Source organism: Mchenga conophoros, linkage group LG18 (genome assembly GCF_057382185.1).
Source record: "Mchenga conophoros isolate Kocher_MC1m ecotype Shallow Benthic linkage group LG18, M_conophoros_male_GT1.1, whole genome shotgun sequence".
Classification (NCBI taxonomy): Eukaryota; Metazoa; Chordata; class Actinopteri; order Cichliformes; family Cichlidae; genus Mchenga; species Mchenga conophoros.
In genome coordinates, this window is record NC_140543.1 from 2578591 (window position 1) to 2597281 (window position 18691).

Consider the following 18691-nt stretch of genomic DNA (forward strand, 5'->3'; position numbering starts at 1 on the left):
ACGCCCTCCACGCAGCCTCTGACATTAAACTGTTCAAATGAAACTAGACGGAGTACTTTTAGAGAAACTAGCATCAGATATTGAAGGCGTAGCTGTTTGTAAGTCAGACGACGGCGTGTCTGCATGAATATTAACGAGCTGTCAAACGTGTTGATTCAGACGCAGGAAACTGGCTTTAAAGTCGCATTTACATGCAAGAAATCAGACTCAAGGTGACCTCGCAATCTGCAGTGACACACAGCAGGTTTATCATATTTTACACAATTCAGTTATCAAAATGGGATTTTACCCAGCAGCTCCCGACCCCAAGCATCACGTCTGGGTCGTCTTTGAGCCGTCAGCAGGTCCGATTCAGCTCCCCTCCAAACGTCTCACATCAGTTTGATGTCGTATCAATCGATGGTGCCACGTTTTCACGAGCCGACTGATACGGAAACACTTCGATCTGCGTCACGAGGTCATTTTCACTTGCATGCGTCTCGGCCCTGCGGTTCCTCGTTCTCGTCTCTTTGCATATCTTTCATATTTTCTCAGACTTCATGTTGACATGATAACATGTACAGTCATGTTTTTCACGCTGTGCAGCAGTGATGGTTTTCCCGCTCTGATTCAGCTCATTGAGGTTTGCAGGTGTGTGTTTGTGCACGGTGAACTCTGAACTATTGCAGCAGCAGCTTCTTTTCTTTCGCTGGTGGAGATCTGCTGCTGTGCTCGGATCATCGTCCTGTTGTGGTCCCAGCTTCAGCTGAGGGACAGACGGCCTCACGATCTCATTTGTCCACTCAGGGACTGCAAAACAAGCCCAAACCCTCCTCCACCGTGCTCACTGAGGTGTTTGTGCATCGTCCACTTTGGTCTCGTCTGTCTAAAGGACATCGTTCCAGAAGTCTTGTGGTTGGCTCAGATGCAGCTTTCAAACCTAAGCTGTGCTTTCAGTCTTTTCCATGAACTTTAACCTTTGACATGCTGACAGAGGCCTGTGAGTCTGGCGCTCTTGGGTTTGTAGTGGTTTCTCTGAGGACTGTGGGTCTGACCCTGGGGTGAACTCGTTGGGAAATCCACTCCTGATGTATTGTGTCACTGTGTTACCAAACAGCCCAACGTTCCACATCTGCAACCTGCCCAAACCTTTGCTTTTATAGGCGTTCACACTTTCTGATGTTCAGTTAACATGTTTGACTTTCGGCTGCTTCCTCACCCTCTCAGGAGGAGGGTGAGGAAGCAGTGCTTAGTTTGGTCACATCACTGTAAACGCCTCCAAGTACTTTAATCAAACCTGTGAAATCAACTGTGTTGCTGCAGCTTTGCTCTCATTGGTCCTCGATTCTCCAAATCTTAAACACCTGAGAAGGAATTTCTCTAAGATTACAGATTACACAGACGTTCATGGCTCGCTGTGCTAAGTGGGGCAAAGTCCTTTGAATAAGACCGTCAGCACTAAGGAGCATCAAGAGCTCCGTCTTTTAGCTCTGCATGAGTCACAGTTCAAAATAACCAGTGTTCCTGTCACACTGGGCCTGTGGTCACCTCACTGTGTGTAACATCCACCAGTGGAGCAGAAGGAGAGTGAATAAAAACATGTGAATGCAGCAAGTCTCCAAAGAACTTCATATTTATTCAGTATAAATTGTGTAAGTGCTCAAACATGGATCCGTTCATACAAACAAACTGCGGTGTGTTAGAGGCGCACTGACAAATACTGGCTGGCATTAACGACGGTGACTCAGCAGGGTTTGAGGTTTTATGTTGAATGAGACGCTTATTGAAGTGTTACAAAACAAAAGCTGCTGCGAGCGCCGACTCACCGCAGCTGACCTGCCGACGGCGTCCAGGAAGCCTCTGGACTCCGAGTCTTCACGCGAGGCGGCGCCAGGCCGAAGCGCTCACCTGCTCCCTGTCGGACTGCGTCAGCACGGACAGGTGGACTCTTTCTATCGTCCTCCTGCAGTCTGACGGCAACACGCCTGCATTTACGATCACACGTCAGACGCAAAGGGCGGCTTTAACGCCGGAGACCAGAGTTTGTTTGTTTGAGTTTTCTGACAAAGTAACAGAAAAACGTTCTGATAGTGTTTGAAAAGTTCAGAGCGACACGTCAAACTGTTACTTTGAGCACTGCGCTGTGCGACAGGTCACGCATAAATTAAGCTGTGCTAATGAAAAGTGTTCATGAGAGGAAGTTCGAAAACTCCGAAAAGCAGAAGGCTGCATCAGAGAGGAACTACTTCACACAAATAAAAAGCTTTTCCTGATTCTACAAAAAGGAGAAAAACGTCTGTAAATGTTACATGATCAGATATGAAAGTCAGGCTCGGTGTCGTGGAAATGAAGCGGATCACCGATAAACCTGCTGTGGGAGGTAAACAGGGCCGGCGGGGAGAAGACGGGAGAAGACCGGAGGGGTTTTCTTTCTGCAGAAGCAGAACTGAAGGAATGATGAGAAGCAGCTTCTTACTTCTTCAAGACCGACAAACTGGAAGACACAAAGAGTCAAACGTTACAAACACTCCGTGGACAGCACGCCAACATCGTGGTTATTGTGCAGGTGTGCACTCCAAAAACACCTCCGATTGACCTCGTAAAGACCCGTAAATCCAGGCCTGAAGCGCGGCAGACCCCACAACGTGCACGAAACAAAAACAATGTCACGTTTGTGGGTTTTAATCGGACTTTGAGATCCCATCTGTGTAAACTAGGGGCTGGGCACTGGTGCCAGACTGTCAGCAGGTTTACATAAAAAGCTCACAATGTTGACCTCACAATTACTCATTAAAACACCACAGGCTGAGACATCAAACACTAAAACTAAATCAAGTACAAAAAAAAGTATATACACGTGCGAGTCAGACACTCTTTACTGATGCTGTAAATATTAATGTGCAGTTGTTTATGCAGCTTCCTCATTATTGTAGCAACTCCAGAGTTTAGACTCTTCCAGCATCGACTCCTGTCAGGTCAACATGCGACCGCAGAAAACAGCGCAGACTGCGTCGGGGCTTCGACGCAGGACTACAAGTTAAACTTAAAGGTTTCAAACGTGGCCACACTCAGCTGGCGTCTCTGTGACTGGGTCATGCTTCATCGGACCGTCTGTGTTCAGACGGCACTGAGTAACCGAGAGCTTTGACCTCATTGGTCCAGTGAAAAAGGTGAACTTACTTGAAGCTTTTGCTGTCCTGCAGGTTGAGCACCAGGCTGTCGGCGTTCAGGTACACTTTGTTTTGGGACTGCGCCACCTGCAGGTCAAACACAGAGTGAGCAGAGAGAAAACACAGGTGGGAGGCAGCCTGCGGGCCTGACCGAGCACAATGGGAGCACTGTCCGAGTCTCAACACTGAGCTGATTCACAGCAGAGCGAGAGCTGCCGAGCACGCTCGCCATCCATGTAGGAGGCGCATGACGCCAGCCGAACGCCCGGGCCCGATGACGTTCCTGCCGCGTGAGAGCGATCACGCCGCCATGGAAAAGGCGCTCAGAGCTGCTGATGAATGAGCGTCATCAGTGATCCTCTGGTGGAGACAAACACTCGCACGGTGTCTCAGTCACTGCTAATTATCACCATCACATTAGCTCTGATAGATTTGGGCAGTCAGTCTGAATGAAGCTGCAAACGCCACAGCGACGGCGAGCGCACCGACACGGAGCAGAGCCAGAGAGATTTCACCCACATCAACTTCTCTTCACCGCAATTTTAAATCCTCCTCGTCACAAAATCTCAAATAATCAGGCCCCATCTTATCTTAATGACCTTGTAGTACCATATCACCCTATTAGAGCACTTCGCTCTCGCTCTGCAGGCCTACTTGTTGTTCCTAGAGTATTTAAAAGTAGAATGGGAGGCAGAGCCTTCAGTTTTCAGGCCCCTCTTCTGTGGAACCAGCTTCCAGTTTGGATTCAGGAGACAGACACTATCTCTACTTTCAAGATTAGGCTTCAAACTTTCCTCTTTGCTAAAGCATATAGTTAGGGCTGGACCAGGTGACCCTGAATCCTCCCTTAGTTATGCTGCTGTGGGTCTGTACACATCACCTGACTCTGCTGCGAGTCTCTTCCTGTTAAAAGGTTCTTCCATCCCACCGTCACCAACTGCTGTTCAGTTTGTTTAGCTTTTCCAAATTGTAAAGCTCCTTAACATTTATACATGTAAGTAAAACTTGCAGATCTTGGTCAAAATGTGTGAAAGTAAAACAGGAAGAAAAAGGTTTCAAGTGGCTGCTGCAGTGTACGGCTCCATTTTTAGCTGCACTGTGAGACAAGCAGCAGCATCTGCTGAGCAGAGAGCTGATGGATGAGGCCGGTGCAGGTGGGACGCTGGGTAGACGTTTGCGGCTGACATCGGAATAAAAACTCAAACATATCTGTGTTTTCATCATCCTCATCAACCTGCTCTCTGCTCTGATTGGCTGCTGAGGTTCACCTGTGTCTGAAGGGGGGCGGAGCGGCTCCATCTCCTCTCTGCTTGCCTTCCACAGTTTCCATGTATGAGTCACAGCTCGCGATGAGGTCTGTTCACGGCTTCCTCCCTCGTCAGGTTCTCAGGATTTTATGTCTCAAACTCTTTGAAACATCTTTGTGCTTTCATTCCTCTGAGCGACCTGTTTAACATGTTTGCTTCATCAACGATTTGACTGTATTTTGTGTGAGTGCATCACTCTGCTTCACGAGGGTTTGTTTTTCCTGCTCGTCACTTTAAGTACCCGACGTTTTCCCCGTGATTTTGATGCAAAGTCAACTTTAAAGCCTCGATGAAGCCACGTTTCTCTTCTGTTGCTGCTCATCATCGTTTCGGCCTCTTCCACCTCATCTGCGTTCTTTTAAAACGTTCAAACATTTAATTTAAATCCAGAATTAATGCTCGACATTTCCTGCTGTGGGCTGATGCGTGAGTGGAGGTCAAAGGTCAGAGCTGAGGACAAAAAGGACAGTTTACAGTCTGAGCCTTTTGTTTCAGTCCTGCTTTCTGTTACATTCCTGCTCTCTTGGCGCCACCTGGTGGTCTGGATCACACATGGCAGCTCAACACGGTCGAACTCAAACCAAACGTCCGGTGGTTAATGAATAGAACAAATATCTGTGACTGTTCTCGCCGAGCACGACGAGCTCCACAGCTGACAACCAATGACTGCTGAGCGTTTCAAACTATCGAAGACTGAAAGACGAGCACAAAGTGACCCTGAAAGGACCGAACACACAAAAGATTCACAAAACAAACAACCGAGAAAAAGAAAGGAAACAGGTGTGTTCGGTTTGTGAGAGACACCACCCGTGCATCCACCCTTTAGAGGAGGCCAGCTCTTCCTCTGTGGTGTCCACAGTAGAAGTGACGCTCGAGTGTCACAGGAAATGTCTTGAAACAATCGTTTTAATCATCCTATCAGCGACCCTGCAGTCTCCTAGGAGACACACACAAGGTTTGACTTGACCTTTGACCTTGATGTCAGCTCCACCTTTGGTGTGAATTTCAAAATCCTACGTCACCTCGTGCTCGAGAAACTTATGTTTCCACGCCAACCCACCTGCTCCCACCCCCCAGCGGGTGACAACACCTCCCCTCTTTTACAGCTGATGGTAAATGCACGATGCAGCACAGCAGCATCACTGCGTCAAACATTTCCTCTCGCCTTTCACCTCCGCTCACTTTGTTTATTCTCCACCACGAGGAGTCACAGGAGGGTCCGACTGAGAAACCTGACGAGTTTACATTTAAACCTGTTGGTTTAAAGAGAATCGTGATGTGACGAGTTCATCGGCGGCGCACGACTCTCGGCTCTGCTGAGGTTTCGTTCGACTCAAACAAAAAGCATTGGTGCTCCTCTCCCCTGCTTCAGTGTCAGCAGGGTGGAGTCTGGGACAGGGGTTTGTGCTTGTTTGTGCGTTTTTAAAGGGACAGTACGCAGAGGAGAACTGCGACTGTGTTTATTTGTGGGATTCTGTTTCAGGCTTTGAGGGTTAAGACGTGTCAAACAGACGAACATGGTGCGGGTCGTGTTTCCTACCGTCTTGGCGATGTTCTGCGCCGCCCGGATCTTCCTGAGTTTCAGGTAACCTGGATTCTTGGTCACGGCCTCGCCCAGCTGCGGCAGACAGAAACAGGCTGTTAGTGAGCGCTACGCACCTGCAGGAGAGCGAGCGGCGGGCCGAGCGAGCCACTCCCAGCGCTCCAACGACGAGCGGGATCGACGCTGCGGGCGTGTCGCCGCTCGGCTTCGCACGCACGTTGACGTGCAGAGAAAACAATTAGCACATTTTTGGATGAAGTGTTTGTTTGAGGTGTTTCTGGTTCTCACAGGCTGAGGTGAGCGAGTTCACACAGCAACAAGCGCTGGATTTTACTGAAGCACACTCGCTTTGTTTTTGGATACCAACTCGTAAAAATCCTTGAAAGCGCTGAATGACTGCAGATGTTTAACAAAAACAACAGCTGGAAACAGCTGCTCTCACACTGCCATCCAAACTGCTGCTCAGAGGTCGTCTGAGGCTTTACGTGGACTCAGTCTCAGCTTCCTCACGCCTGAGATCTGCAAGTCTAAGATTCCTGGTTTGATCCCAGGAGGAGACGCACCCCACTGGGGCTGTGTCAGGAAGGCAAACTCCGGAGGAGCTGCCCACTGTGGGGACCTGACTGGGATAAGAAGCAGCTGAAAGCACCACCAGCACAAAGATTCACGTCTCTGATCAGAGGCTGAAACGAGGAAACACGAACGTGTGGGTGACGCTGCCGGACCCACAGCCCGGGCTGGAAGAGCCACATTACCTGATGAGCTAATAAGTGTGATGCGTTGTCATAAATGAGGTTACAGTGAGCATGCTCAGTCCCTGATGTGTTTTATGCTGCTTTCAGTGACGTGACAGACGTTACATGTACTGAAGTTTCTCTGTGATAAACCTACAAACGAGTGATTAACGTGAACTTCTGAGCTCAGAGGTGCTGATTGCTGCTCTCGTGTCCTGTTAATATTCCTCAGATATCTCTAATTGCCCGCTGATTGGTCAGATCTGTCAGTCTGAGTTACCAGGGAGAAGCTGTAATCTCTGACTTGGGTTTGAGGTTTTGTTGAACCTGCCACAGCCGGAGGCCTCCTCTACGAACACGTCACCTGCTGACGTTTAATGAACGAGCTTCTTGAAAAAGCGACTCCTGCAGCTCCTCTCTGCTAGAAACGTGTTTATTTTCATCCGGTAATTATAACGACAGCATTAGGCTCAATAATTTTATCTGAAAGGTTTTTCAGCTCTGAATGTTATAACGAACCAAACGTTTGAGTCTCAGATGGCGGTCTGGAGGGGCTGCTGTGGCACACACTGTGACTCTGTGGATTTCATTTGTTTTTTTGATCTAAAAAAGTGATTCATCTTAAAGACATGTCCCTCCAAAGCGGAGCTCACCATCTTGGCGGCCTGAGCTTCTCCTTCGGCCTGGATGATCTTCTGCCTCTGGTCCTGTTTGGCCTTCTCCACATAGAACTGAGCTCGCTGCGCCTCCTGCTGGGCTGAAGAGGAACAAACAACAATCGTTCACCCAGCAGGCCAACGACCTTTTACGTGACTGTTTTTATAAGCTCACCACTCTGGTTTAATCTGGGTAATGTACATATTTAGCTTTAGGTCACAGTGAGTCTCCAATAAACTGAAATCATTTCATTCTCCACACGCTGATGATAAACCAGCCGTCAGGTGGACGCAGTAATCATCGAGTCCCCGGGGTCAGAAATTCAGCCCGATGTGGCTGCAGGACAAAGACTGAGCAACTCTTCACTCACCGACTTGTTTGGCCTCCACGGCGGCCGTGTACTCGCGGCTGAAGCTGAGCTCGGTGATGGCCACGTCGTCCAGGATGATGTTGAAGTCTTTGGCCCGCTCAAACAGCTCCCTGCGGATCAGCATGGAAACCTGCAGGAGACGGAGTCAGACAGACCTCAGTGTCAGATCACTAACAGTGATCATCAAGAACTCTGAAATATTCAATTTATGTCGAGCTGCAGGGACCAGTCAGGACTTCTGACTGGTCCCCTGCAGGAACACTCCACAGCTGTGGATAGGGTGAGTCGTTCCCACAGTGTTGCTCATGGTCAGTGTCACAGTGTAGCACCAGAGCGTAATGGTGCACAGAGCTTGAACCAGACAGTGAAGCTTTCAGGTTACCAGTGGCACCAGGATCCAAGCCTCCCCTGAGGTCATGACCCCGGCTGAAAGGCCGAGGTCGCAGACACAAACAGCCAAAATAAGCTTCCTCCACAGGGCGTCTGAGCTGAGCTCTCAGACACTCTAAGGAGCTTACACCCAGGGGAGCTCAGAGTGGAGCTGCACCTCCACGAGCTGAGCTGGTTCAGGTATCTGATCGGGGAACAGTCGGGGTGCCTCACCTCGGAGGTCTAAGGACCTCTGGAACAACCACCGCACTGAACTGCAGCCCAGCTTTGGGTTATCAGACGAAGAGGCACAGGCGACCCGCAGAGAAATAATGTGATGTAACAGCTTCCATAATATAATTTTGTTTTTTGGACTGAGATCCTCCTCAGGTGCGTCTGTGTGTGACCCCACATCACCACACGTGATTAACCCTTTAAAGCCGGGCAGAGCAGCACGCTCCGTTTTGCGTAACTATTTTTAAATCCCTGTAGAACCGGAACCACGTGAGCTAGCGCAATAATTGTTTTTGCACATGAAACTGGACGAGTTGTACTTACATCTTACGCCATCAGCTTGTGCTCGGTCACAGTTTCCTTCCACATAAAGCTTTGCAAAAACAGCATAAAAAGCACTTGCAGCAACAAAAACAGAATATTCCAGAAACACACTTTGCCGATCAGCTGTTCAAAACACTTCCTACGTTGGAACGATCGCACGTCCGCCATGACCTGCCCGAAACCCGAAGTGACGTCATTTCGCGGAAAATGTAGTTTTTTACCTTCCGGGTCTTCTGAGCCTAAACTGGTGTTTTTAAAACTGGTGTTTTTAAAACTGGTGTTTGACTTCATGCTTTTCTGTGTCGTTTCTGTGACGCAGAGCTGGAAATAGTTTCTTTTGATGCACGTGCTGGTTTATAATTATAATAATTATTTGTTTTTCCTGCAGTATGTAAAACTTGGTGTATTTCAAAAATAAAACTATGCAGACACTCAAAATAAACTTTCTGTGGTTGGAAACTTTTTTGTATTTACAGTTTTGAGGGATAAGCCTCTTAAATTTCTCTAACTAGAAATATATGTTAAAAGAACAAATGATTTTCAAGTTTTTTGTAGTTTATTGCACTTTTTTGCACTTTTTGTAGTTACTGTGGACTTAATGCAGACATATTATTAAAATTTGGGCTGTAACGGTTGTATTGATGTAAAGCAACTTGAAATGCTCCCACAAATGGCTCCACAGCATGTAAGAATATAAAGATGACTGACTTGGTTCTATGGCAGGTCTTAAAGGGCTAAACAGATTCAAACTAAGCGCGCTGCTCTGGGGGCGTGTTCGTACCTGCGCTCTCTGCGTGATGAGCTGCGATGCGTTGAACTTGGCCACCACGCTCTTCAGCACCTCGTTGACGATGGAGGGCAGCACGCGCTCGTCGTAGTCCTGTCCCAGGTGCTGGTAGAGGACGGGCAGGTTGGACGCCAGCGGCCGGGACAGAACTCGCAGGGAGACGTTGACCATCTGCAGGTCTGAGACAGAACCAGTCAGAAGCTGAACATCTGTGACAGCTGCTGACTAACCAGCCGTATCTCTGCTGAGCTTCACACGACTGCACTTGTTTGAAGCTCATGATTTTGCACAGGCTCCATTCACACCTCGGATTCGTCAGCGAGCTAAACCAGCTTTGTTTTTATGTGAAATAACCCACAGATGGCCCCAGTAACGTACTGGGGCCATCTGTGGGTATGTTCTTATAGTTTATAGGCTTATTCCAAGTCTCCAAACTGTTGACTGAACATATCGATCTACTGTTTCATTGATTATCTGAAACCAACCAGCTGTTATATGAAAACAGTGAAGTGTCTGTAAACACATGAAAACATGAAGCTGCACCTGTGGAGTTTCCAACAATGCTGAGAAGCAGCTTTACTGACACTTAATGATTAAAAGCTTAATCTAAGACTTGGAGGACAACCTGATGTGTCCTCGAGGCTGCAGGACTCAAAACTGGACTCGTTTTCCTCTAAAACCAAACACGTCCACAGACGGTCTTCAGTTATACGACGGAGGCGTCTGACCTTTGCTTCCAGTGAGAGAGGAGATCTTTCTGGGTCTGGCTCTGATGTCATAGATGATGGGATACTGAAACCAGGGCATCCTGAAGACAGACACAGAATCACATCAGTTAGTTTGCTGATCTGTTTTTTCTGCATCCGTAAATCGTTTTTATTAAACTAATGCTGGAATCCTCAGGTGTTGGGGGCTGCACCTTCATGTTCATGTCCATCTACTCTGCAGGACTTCTTTTAGTGCCGTTTCATGGAAAGGAAGAAAGTCGGACGACTGTTTGGCCCTGAAAAGCCTGCTGCCTAACCAACACTGATCCGTTAAACTCAAAAAGGAAAAAACTATTTTCATAAATCAACTCAGAAAAGGTCAAATTTAGAAAATGAGATTAGAGAGCCTGAGATGTATCGAGGAGCCGCTGATAAAGATTTAGAAACAGAGCACACGGAGCAGTGAAACAGAGAATTAAAACACTTTCTGACTGTTTTACAGTCCCGCCCACACCTCCAAACAGCCATGCCCATTAATATGAGCCAACACGCAGCATCAGTCACCTGTCAGTCAGTACGAGCTGGTTGCTATGGTAACAGTGTGGGTGTGGACTCGTACCTGAAGTGGAGTCCCTCGGCGAGCACCGTGTCCATCTGCATCCCTCCGATCCGGTTGAAGACGATGGCCCTCTGACCTCCTTCCACTGCACACAGGAGACCAACCTCAGACTGAACCCTGAGCTCTGTTCTTCAGTTTCTGCTAAACTGACGGAGCCGTTTCCACCGGCCTGAAGCTCCCACTCAGGAACATGAACCACAAACAGATCTGTCAGCACAGACCTCTCTGCTGTGTGAACGTCACAGCAACGATGCGAATGACATCGCTGCTGACACTTCAGCCTGTTACACCGAGATTAAAACAAACTTCTGATACCTTCACCTGGTCCAGAGGTGGACGTTCACGTTAACGTGACCAAAGTTTAACATGTGGTCAGTAACACCTGAGAGTAGGGCTGTTGGATATAACCATATATATCAGATGACGATATAAAAACGTCGTTTCTTATCACGCTCTTTTGTTTCGTGGTGTCGTAAAATAAACTACGTCACTGCAGTGGCTACATTCATTTCTTAAAGTTCTCTCTTTCTCTTATATTTAAAATAACCACACTACAGACGGACAAGCGCCTGTTTTTATGCGTTGTCGTTAGCAACGACGACGGTAACACCATCAAGTGGCTCCGCTGTCCGCTTGCTTGTTTTCCACGTAAACCTTTCACAATAAAGCTCAAGATCCTGTTGAGACTTTTCAGAATAAACTGAATCACGTGAAAGATGCAGAGTGTTTACGGAGGAGAAGCAACAAAGAGCCGCCAGGTGCTAAAGAATAAACCTTAGACTCAAACTTTGAAAGAAAACGGCGGCCGTTACGACTTATGTCTAAAAATGTTTCATGCACCGGTTAAAACACTCGACTCCAGCTACACGACGCCCAGCTGGAAACACTTCACACAAGTCGAGCTGCCCGAGATTCACAGAATTGACAGAAAATGTTACATTTTTGTGATTTATATCGTTGTCAGGACGATAAATGTCTTTTATCGGGATATGAGACTTTGGTCATATCGCACAGCCCTACCTGAGTCTAAAGCTCAGACTGCTCTAAATACTCAGTTTCACGCAGTTTTTTCCTGCTCTTGGACCTTGATGATGTCATAGAGAGACCTTACTGTAAACGTGGTCAGCTCACGCACAGAAGTTGGCTTTAAGTGAAGGTAAAACAGCTTCTTACAGACAGCTGAGGAGCACCGAGGCCTGCGAACTGGGACTCCAGCTAAGCTGCTCTAATAAAAATATAAAACATGGATCTGAACATGAAAGACTTTAATTAAACAGTGAAGATGTTTTAGATTGTAGTTCGTGAAACAAGATGAAAACTAATACAAGCACAAAGCTGTGGATTTTCTCTTTTACCACCATCAGCCTGAAGGTTCCACAGATACAGGAAAGGCCCATTTCCATCCTGCTGAGCTTTAAACATTAAACGTTTTTCATATAATAAAAAACAGGCTGTTAGCACCAGTGCTTGCAGGTGGAGCAGACTGTGTGGCTGCCTGCTAAAAACCATTTAGTGAGTAAATACTTTGTACGTATTTAATCACTTCTTGTTTCACAAGCCTGAGCCGACCACCTTTAGACGCAGAATTTACATCATCCTCCGTCTGTGTCTGGCTGGGTAACAACTGCAGCCCAACTCCACTTTTCCTTAATCAAAGCTGGAAACTTGCAGAGCAGCTGCAGGCAATCCCGTGTTTTGTATCAATGAAGGACAGAATCGAGCTTCGAGCCTGTACCACAGACACGCTTTGATAAAAGGTCTCTAAAGAACTGTCACACTAAATATGACAGATTACTCCAGGAGAGTGAGAGTGTCAGGGATCAGAGCCCCAGCTGTGCTGAATATTCATGCTTTCACAGTGACTGGGGGTTACCTGTGTATGTGGCTTCCTTCACTGTGTAAGCCAGAGCTCCAGCACCAATCAGCAGCTTCAAGCCGAGTCCTGCGCCCCGAGGTCCTGAAGACATCCTGCCTGCGATCTGCCGCAGCTGCTGCAGAAAACCCTGAAACACAAGGATTTCAGTAAATCTCCCCGTGCTCGCTCACGCAGGACACTCATGGTTAAAACTCAGTGACCTTGACTCCGAGTGGACAACCCCCCTCCCTGTATATCTACAAGGCCTGCATGTACCCGCCACAGAAACCTCGTTAGAGGACGCTCAGATTCTCTCTAAAAATAAACTGTTTTAAAAAAGCAACAAGGATGCTAATAACACAAGGCTGGACACGTCTGATCACCTGTCTGAACTTTAAGGACTAAGTTTAAACTCGGCTCATGCAAAAAGCACAAAACATAACTCGACTTAAAGAGAAGCAGCTTCTTTGGTTTGATGCGCTAGCTGCGGGTTAATTAGCCTGTGTAACATCAGGGACTGCAGACTCACCTGCCTGCACGCCTGATGCACCTGAGTGTGTTACGCATGCGCAGAATTAAGTAACTGCTTCTAGAAACTTGCAATATTTTCAGTGAATTTACTTCTAATGCGTATACATGTGTTAAGTCAATTATTTCATAATTGAGAGAGTTTTAAAGGGACCCCGGCGTCATGTTCGACTCCCACTCTCTACCTGAGTGTAAAGCTAGCTAACCGGCATCGAGTGGCTCTCACGGCCTCACCTGTGCCTCATTAGTGCCGTCAGGCTGGATGGAACCTGGCTGACATGGTTTCGAGTGTAAACCTGCTTACATCAGACTCACGTGTCAGACCTAAAAGCTTTTAAAATGTCACCCAGGTGCGTGCAAAGCGCGGGAAACCCGGAGCGGTTGAACCTGAGCTGAAGGCAGAAAACTTCCCTTTAAAGCCGAGTTTAAACGGGAGACTCACAAACACTCACCCCGGGATCTTTATTCGCCATGCTCGTCCTCTCCGCCTGTTAGAAAACCAAGTGAAGAAGACAAGGTCGCAAGTGATGACGCGTTTCCGGGATTGGGGGTAACTTGGGAAATGTAGTTTTTAAGAGTATTGGGGCATAGTCTCTATGTATATATATTTAAAGATAATAAAATGTTTTAAACCCACCCAAAGTTCTGAGGATGGAAATTAAGGATTCGCTTTTCATTTTTGCCATAATCTACAAAATAAAAGCAAGAAGGATTGTGAGCTATAAAGTACAAAGTTATAAGAGGTAAAGACAGACTACAGCGTCTGATCTCACGGATGCAGTGATGCCGGTCCTGAGCAGCAGGGGGCAACAGAGGGCAGCAGAGCTCCGGGGTGTCGGCGGCTCCTCAAACCGCAGGAGCACCTGCTGCACATAAAACGGTTATTTTCACACTGAAGTTCACTCAAGTCTTTGTTTCCGTGGTTTGAACACAGTGAAGTCAGCCACTGAAATGTTTCCGTTGTGCTTTCAAGAAGAAATTTTGCGACAGAGTTCAAGGAATTAACATCAAAATCCTGCTGCTGTGCACACAAACTGGACATGTTCACTCACCTTCCTCTAAAGGATGAGAAAAAGTTAGTTCCACATTTTAAACCAATACTAGTCAGAATAATGACTAATAACAATCATATAAAAGTATTTAAAAAGCAATCAGAAAATAAAGGCTGACACTCAAATAAAAATGTGACCTTCACTAATATATTACACTGTCATGTTTAAGCTTTATTCTATTACACTGTTATCACTACGGGTCAACACACATCAATAAAAATGGCACTGCTGACTTTTCTTATCTCTGCCCTGCATCTGTATTTTTTACTTCCTTCCAAAAATGAAGGCACAATTATGAGCTGAGGTAAAACTATGACTTCGCAAATCAAGCTAATGAAGCGACGTATAGAGGATAAATAAACTGGACATATTTAGAAAAATCATTAAACAATTAAAATTGGGAGTTAATAAAAGAAGAATCTGAAACTCTTACATCTTTAGAAACAGAAAAACGTAGCTTTTTATTTGAAAAGTGAGGAGGAAGCTCACACCTGCTCTCTTCAGACTTTGAAACAAGCTCAAATCTCAAACAACTAAAATCAAGCAAAGAATTCAGATCATAAAAAGGAAACAGACACACCCCTAAAAGCACAAACTTTAAGCCTTAATGCAATTTAAACAGTTGTGTTATAAAAATTATGACACTTGTGTAGATGTTATGAAGGAGAAAATGATCTATAAAGACAAAGAAAAGTATCAGGCTGTGAACACGCTTATTTCTGCTGTAAAATTTGAACATGGAAGTCCCTGCTGGAGCCGCTGGTGTTGGTGTTTTATTTTTCAGCCTCTGAGGGTCACTGCTGAGAAGACTCACTCAGCAGAGAACAGACTGAGAGCATGCTGTAGGTATTACAGGTACTGCACTGCAGTGGTTTGTATCATATCTATCTAATAGACTCCAGTTTGTGCATGTAAATGGAGAGTCCTCTTCACACACTGAGGTTAATTATGGAGTTCCACAGGGTTCAATGCTAGGACCAATTCTGTTTACATTATACATGATTCCCTTAGGCAGTATCATTAGAAGACATAGCATACATTTTCACTGCTATGCTGATGACACCCAGCTCTATCTGTCCATGAAGCCAGATAACACACACCAATGAGTTAAACTGCAGGAATGTCTTAAAGACATAAAGACCTGGATGGCCGCTAACTTTCTGCTTCTTAATTCAGATCAAACTGAGGTTATTGTACTCGGCCCTGAAAATCTTAGAAATATGGTATCTAACCAGATTCTTACTCTGGACCTTGGCCTCCAGTAACACTGTGAGGAACCTTGGAGTCATTTTTGACCAGGACATGTCCTTCAACGCACATATTAAACAAATATGTAAGACTGCGTTCTTCCATTTGCGCAACATCTCTAAATGCCCCCGGCCTCTCGGCCTAGGGCTCGGTCACTCAGGCACAGCTGGGGGCCGGCGGAGCTCACGGGCGCGTCACTGCAACTCCCCCTGACTTCTGCTCCGCGGCTGCTGGGCGAGCCCTCATCTGGGACTCTCCTCAGCTCTTACTGGGAGAGTGGCGCGGCTGCCCCTCTGTTGGTCTTCCATGGTCTCTTGTGTTCTGGGGGCCTCTGGATGTCTGGAGTTTTGATCTCCTCCATACCCGCTTCACACCCTGGAGGACGGGGCTGTGGCCCCCCCACACTCCCTAGCAGATCATTACATGGAGAAACCTTTGGAATGCAAGCATGCTGATCCACACAGGTATGCACACATGGGTATTCACAGACGCGGACTAAAGCTTTCTTGGCTGCTGCCTCAAAGCACACTGTGCGCTGTCTATCTTGCGTGCTGCACAATATCGTTTATTATTTAGTAAATATTGATATCTATGACTAGCTAGTTTATTGTGATGGTGCTTTGTTTTCTCTATTATTATGTTGCTCTTTGTTGTTTGCTGTCTCCTCTGTTTGTTTTTTTTTTTTTTTTTTTTTTTTTCTCCATACAGGTGACCCAGGAGTTCTTTTTTTTTTCCTCTCTCTCTTCCCCCCCCCTTCTCACCGTCTCTTCTCCCCTTTGGTTTTCTTTCTTTCTCTCCCCCTCTTTCTCTCATTCATTCCCCCTGTCCTATTTATTAAAAAAAAAAAAAAAAAAAAAAAAAATGACAAAGGATGAACTGAAGCTCTGCCATCACGTAATGTCGCATACTGCTGTTTCTGATGTCATTTAGAAAAAAAAAAAAAAAAGAAAAAAAAAAAGAAAAAGAAATATGGTATCTAATCAGATTCTTACTCTGGATGGCATTACCTTGGCCTCCAGTAACGCGGTGAGGAACCTTGGAGTCATTTTTGACCAGGACATGTCCTTCAACGCACATATTAAACAAATATGTAAGACTGCTTTCTTCCATTTGTGCAACATCTCTAAAGTTAGAAATATCCTGTCTCAGAGTGACGCTGAAAAACTAGTTCATGCATTTATTACTTCCAGGCTGGACGACTGTAATTCATTATTATCAGGATGTCCTAAAAACTCCCTGAAAAGCCTTCAGCTGATCCAAAATGCTGCAGCAAGAGTCCTGACAGGGACTAGAAAGAGAGAGCAGATTTCTCCTGTTTTGGCTTCCTGTTAAATCCAGAATTTAAAATCCTGCTCCTCACATACAAAGTACTGAATTATGTCTGTCATGGCAGATGACCGCCCCTCCCTGAGCCGTGTTGTGCTGGGGATTACTTCCTTTTAAAAGGGTTTTTTCCTTCCCACTGTTGCCAAACTCTTGCTCATATGATGTCATGTGATCTCTGGGGCTTGTTCTCTATTATTATAAGGTCTTAACTTACAATATAAAGTGCATTGAAGCAATTGCTGCTGTGATTTGGTGTTACACAAATAAAATTCAATCAAGCTGAATTAAACTGAACAGAACTGAATTGACACTCTTGAGTCTTCCGGCTTTTTCTGCTTTTCATGAGCTATTTTTCTTCTTCATTATCGTGACCACAGAGGATCTGAGTGGGTTGAACTCTTTGCCCTACTCAGTCTCATTAATCAACAAGAACATGTTTGAACAGTGTTTTTCTTCATCCTGCTCCTCTTCTTCCTCCTCGTCTGCCACCTCTTGCTTGCAACTTCCTCCTCTGCCTCTCAGTCTGGGTCCACCAGCTCACCCCAAACTTTAAAAAGGCAACAAGTGTGAACATTTCTGTGTCACTGTGTGAAACTGAAAGAAAAGGCATCTGTGCTGACACTTTATCGCCCGTCAGCTGTGGTCACTGTTATGCATTACAGTGCAAAATGTCTGCTGTTTAAGGAGAATGAGTGTAAAGTCCTGCAGAGGCTACAGACGACTGAGAGGAGGATGAGGTTTAAATTAGGATAAAACTAAATGAGACACAAAGCAAAGAGAGTCATTTAAAGTGGATCATGTGACACAGCATGTGGTTATATGATATTTAGGTGAAAATGAGCATCCAGGTGTTACCCAGCTGTCAGCCTATGAGGCTCCAGCTAATCGTGACCCTGGAACTGGAATCGTGGTTAAGAAAAGAAAACGGACGTTACAGTTGAAAATGATTAAAATTGCAAACTTTTGATTTGCAAAAACATACCAAGTGAATAGTTTTCAAATACAGTTTATGGAATATTATGAAAAAGTTGCTTCACCACACCGCCCACGGTGCCTTGTTGTGCTATTTAAAGATGAACTTAGATTCTTGTGGAGCTTTTTGACATGTAGCGTCCATCAGTCCATCCCAGCTGTCACAGGCAGAAGGCGAGCTACACCCTGCACAGCTCACCAGCTGAGCTAACAAGCACGTCTCTGCAGTGTGGGAGGGGAACAGGCCACACAGACACCACCAACCAAGACCTCCACGCTGTGAACTTATAGCTTATATAGTTCCTCTAGACTTTCTGTAACGTGTTCTTTCTTACGTTTCATCTGTTTATGCTCTGATTGGTGGATCCGTGGTCAGGCTATGAACACACATTAAAGATTCAAACACACCGAACAGTCAGTCGAAATTTGTGGACAGATTTCAGCATCAGCGTCTTGCTGCCTGCTTATATTCAGGACAGCTGTGATATTGTAAATGAGACTTCTTATTGAGACAAGATAAACCTTTATTAGTCCCACGCGTGGGAAGTGGACATTTCAAAGTTGAGAGCAGCAAAGATGAAGAAAAACAATAGAATAAAATAAGATAAAATAGAATAAAATAATAAAATACTGACCAAGAATTTACCAATCAGAGCACAGAGATTAAAACACATGATGCCATAAACGAGTCTGTAGTTACTGTGTGTTTTATAAGTTTTGTGGAGTGATGGATGCAGAGTGTTTCGTGTGCGCAGCAGAGACACAAACACGCGGCTGACTGACGGAAACGATGTTTTTATGATTTCTTCGGACAGCCTGGAGTTGTTATAACTCTGCTGTGACGTCTCCGTGACGATGGTTGTGATATAAAACCCGTGGAGCTACTTTCTGGTGATGCCTGGTGTTTGTG

General features: G+C 45.9%; 1 protein-coding gene across 2 annotated transcripts; it reads right to left on the minus strand.

Moving 5' to 3' along the window:
• Window positions 1-1596: 1596 nt before the first annotated feature.
• LOC146552857 (prohibitin-2-like) lies at window positions 1597-13718 on the minus strand. Of its 2 annotated transcripts, none has more exons than XM_085254387.1 (10): window positions 13636-13718; window positions 12674-12803; window positions 10801-10885; window positions 10203-10282; window positions 9469-9653; window positions 7761-7890; window positions 7387-7490; window positions 5997-6074; window positions 3160-3236; window positions 1597-2473 (listed from the first exon to the last, which is right to left on the minus strand). In XM_085254387.1, the coding sequence occupies exons 1-10, from the start codon at window positions 13654-13656 to the stop codon at window positions 2452-2454; spliced, it is 912 nt and encodes a 303-aa protein (XP_085110513.1). In that variant the 5' UTR covers window positions 13657-13718; the 3' UTR covers window positions 1597-2451. The 2 variants fall into 2 exon arrangements, with proteins under 2 accessions (XP_085110513.1, XP_085110514.1); XM_085254388.1 differs by lacking the exon at window positions 13636-13718 and adding an exon at window positions 13418-13439.
• Window positions 13719-18691: the final 4973 nt, after the last annotated feature.

Bases quoted from the DNA above. Each gene is read 5' to 3' on its own strand.
- LOC146552857 (XM_085254387.1), bottom strand. From the start codon at position 13,656: ATGGCGAATAAAGATCCCGGG. The intron at 12,804-13,635 runs GTGAGTGTTTGT...CTTGTGTTTCAG, and splicing joins TGGCGAATAAAGATCCCGGG to GGTTTTCTGCAGCAGCTGCG. The intron at 9,654-10,202 runs GTCAGACGCCTC...GTTCTGTCTCAG, and splicing joins CTCTCTCACTGGAAGCAAAG to ACCTGCAGATGGTCAACGTC.